The sequence below is a fragment of the Balaenoptera musculus genome, chromosome 19, assembly GCF_009873245.2.
Source record: "Balaenoptera musculus isolate JJ_BM4_2016_0621 chromosome 19, mBalMus1.pri.v3, whole genome shotgun sequence".
Lineage (NCBI taxonomy): Eukaryota > Metazoa > Chordata > Mammalia > Artiodactyla > Balaenopteridae > Balaenoptera > Balaenoptera musculus.
In genome coordinates, this window is record NC_045803.1 from 32,018,621 (window position 1) to 32,021,948 (window position 3,328).

The 3,328-nt window shown below is 53.0% G+C and overlaps 1 protein-coding gene across 1 annotated transcript; it reads left to right on the forward strand.

Moving 5' to 3' along the window:
• The first annotated feature begins 751 nt into the window (after positions 1 to 751).
• Positions 752 to 2,902, forward strand: LOC118885052 (polymerase delta-interacting protein 2-like). Its single transcript, XM_036833360.1, has 2 exons — positions 752 to 1,600; positions 1,727 to 2,902. Exon 1 carries the CDS (start codon positions 816 to 818, stop codon positions 1,392 to 1,394), a length of 579 nt encoding a protein of 192 aa, XP_036689255.1. The 5' UTR covers positions 752 to 815; the 3' UTR covers positions 1,395 to 1,600; positions 1,727 to 2,902.
• The last annotated feature ends 426 nt before the right edge of the window (positions 2,903 to 3,328 follow it).

Consider the following 3,328-nt stretch of genomic DNA (forward strand, 5'->3'; position numbering starts at 1 on the left):
TGGGTTGGTCAAGATGGGTCTTCATCTGCTCTCAATAAGATGGGCCTGGGACAATGCAAAACCATGTATTTCTGTTCTCAGGGAAACTCTTGGGGTTAACAGGGTCCCTTAGCAAGAGACTGTAGGGGACCCACACCAAGTAGGACACTGGTTCAAGGAAGCCATCCCCATGAAGGAGGCCCCAGAGCATCATGAGTAATCCAGTCTGTTTCATGCTCCTGGACTAGATGCCAGTTTTCAGGGCTTTGTCCCAAGACCTCTGCTCCAGGAACACAAGATGGCGCCTCCTCCTGATCCCCGGTTTGGCACCGTCAAGCCTCTGTTCCAGGCTTGTGATCATACAAGGTTGTCAGAGCAGCCACTGAGAGGGTCTGAAATGGGGCCAGGCCATTGTTGATGGTGTCTTGGGGCTCAGCTCTTCTTGAAGGATGCATGAGCCCATGAACAGTTCTAGGAAAGTTTCGTACCTCCCATAGGTGAGGTGGTGAAGTGGGTTGTAGCTGGAGGAGAAAGAGCTAACCAGTTCATTCATTTATTTGATTCATCTGTTCAACAAATATTTACTGAACATTTGCCATGTACCATTCATGCTTCAGGGAGCTGCTAGATAAGGCAGTGAACAGACAAGTTCCCTGCTCTCGTGGAGCTTCTGTTCCAGGAGAGACAGACAGTAAGGAAGCAAACATCTTTCATGTACAATATATTATCACAAAGTGATAGATGCAATGAAGAAAAGCAGGTGGGGCGGGGGCGGAACGCCGCCCGGCGGCGGGTCGGGCCCTGTGTCAGCAGCCCAGCGGGTACTCGGGCGGGACATGGCGGGTTGTGTGGCCCGGCGGGCCCTCACCGTGGGCAGTCGCTGGTGGTCCCGGTCGCTGACTGGGGCCCGGGGGCCGAGGCCGCTCTGTGCAGCGGGTGGAGCTGGGACCTTCCCACCAGTGGCGACCACGACGACGCGGAGGCACCTCTCGTCCCGAAACCGACCAGAGGGCAAAGTTTTGGAGACAGTTGGTGTGTTTGAAGTGCCAAAACAGAACGGAAAATATGAGACTGGGCAGCTTTTCCTTCACAGTGTTTTTGGCTACCGAGGTGTTGTCCTGTTTCCCTGGCAGGCCAGACTGTATGACCGGGATGTGGCTTCTGTAGCTCCAGAAAAAACAGAGAACCCTGCCGGCCACGGCTCGAAGGAGGTGAAAGGCAAAACTCACACTTACTATCAGGTGCTGATTGATGCCCGAGACTGTCCACATATATCTCAGAGATCTCAGACAGAAGCTGTGACTTTCTTGGCTAACAATGATGACAGCCGGGCCCTCTATGCCATCCCAGGCCTGGATTATGTCAGCCATGAAGACATCCTCCCGTACACCTCCACTGATCAGGTTCCCATCTAGCATGAGCTCTTTGAAAGATTTCTTCTATATGACCAGACAAAAGCACCCCCTTTTGTGGCTCGGGAGACGCTACGGGCCTGGCAAGAGAAGAATCACCCCTGGCTGGAGCTCTCCGATGTCCACCGGGAAACAACCGAGAACATCCGTGTCACCGTCATCCCCTTCTACATGGGCATGAGGGAAGCCCAGAATTCCCACGTCTACTGGTGGCGTTACTGCATCCGTTTGGAGAACCTCGACAGTGACGTAGTACAGCTCCGGGAGCGACACTGGAGGATATTTAGTCTATCCGGCACCTTGGAGACAGTGCGGGGCCGAGGGGTGGTGGGCAGGGAACCAGTGTTATCCAAGGAGCAGCCCGCATTCCAGTACAGCAGCCACGTCTCCCTGCAAGCTTCCAGTGGGCACATGTGTTTCTCTCACAGGGGCACATTCCGCTTCGAGAGGCCTGATGGTTCCCACTTTGATGTCCGGATCCCTCTCTTCTCCCTTGAAAGCAATAAAGATGAGAAGACACCACCTTCGGGCCTTCACTGGTAGGCCAGCTGAGGCCCTGAGCACCCAGGCTCGGATCCCAGAGAACAGCTCACATCCCACAATTGCTGCAGAACTCTGTCATGGGCCACAGTGGGTCTCTTAATTGTTTGCACCTTTTGATTGTGGGGTTCTTATTTTGGCGGGTGGAGTATAACTGTTTTCTCCAGAAGACCCACGTAGGACTCCTCCAAGGGTGGCCTTCCCCGTAAGCCCTGCCTACGCTGTGTTCCAGTAAACCTTCCCATCAGGAACTCTCTGTGTTCAGACACCATACAGGCTAGGAAACTGGAGGAGTTTCCTAGCCTGTCACACAAGGTGTTTAGAATGTGAGGTTTGGTCAATAAACCAGTGCACGCTTGGCCCCCCTTGCCATTTCTGCCCCCAGGGTCTCAGGCTCCCTTTTTGACCCGGCAGGGGCCCTTCGTTGCTGTCCTTACTGCCCTTCCAGGAAGCTGCCCCTTCAACTAGAGTATCTGTCTCCTTCCTGAGGCTGGGGGTTGGCCGATGTCTCCCAGGTCACTCAGCCAGTGAGGCGGGGGCTGGACTGGACTCTTGTTCTCTTTACCCTCTGCCAAGTGCAGAGCGGGAGGCCAGCGTCAGGATCAAAGAAGTGGCTCAGCTGTTCGTGCTGGCCAACTATTGGCATTTCTGGCCTCCGTGGGCCTGGGGGAGGAGTGAGGCAAGCCTGTCAGGTTTTCCGGAGCAATGGGCTTGCCAGCACAGGTCTGTCAAGCCTCCAGATCACAATTGCAGAAACTCAGCCAAGGAGTGTTAGGTATGGACAGTGACGAAGCCAGTCTACTTTCTGAGCTTCTCACAGATCTCCAAGAGCCAGAGATAAAATGTGCTGCATTTTTGCCCTGATTCTTAGGATTCCTGCTCCCCCACTACTATAGTGATTGTTACAGAGGTCGTTTTCTTGAATTAATATTAAATTTCAGTTCCAACCCTTAAAAAAAAAAAAAAAAAAAGAAAAGCAAAATACAGTGAAAATATAGAGAGTGATGAGATGTGGAATTTTAGGTGGGGTGTTCAGACACCTCCAAAGAGGGCACAATCAGGCGGAGAACTGGATCAGGTGAGAAGGTGAACCATAGGTATGTTGGGGGCATGGCATTCTAAGTAGAGGGAATTGAAAGTGCAAAGACCCTGAGAGAGAAGGATGCTTGCTGTGCTCAAGGAGAAGCACAGAGGTGGGTGAGGCTGGAGAGGAGAGAGAGGCAGTAGGAGGGGGGACAGAGAGAAAGCATATGGCTAGACCAGAGAGCCTTATTGTGAGCAAGTTGGGGGGCCATTGGAGGGTTTTGTGCAGACTCTCTGGCTATTGCATGGAGAAGAGACCTCTGGGGGCAAGATGGGAAATGGAGCATCAGCCTAGGAGGCTGCTTAAGGCATTC

What these genes read in the sequence shown, in the direction of transcription:
- LOC118885052 (XM_036833360.1), top strand. Translation starts at nt 816, where the DNA reads ATGGCGGGTTGTGTGGCCCGGCGGGCCCTCACCGTGGGCAGTCGCTGG.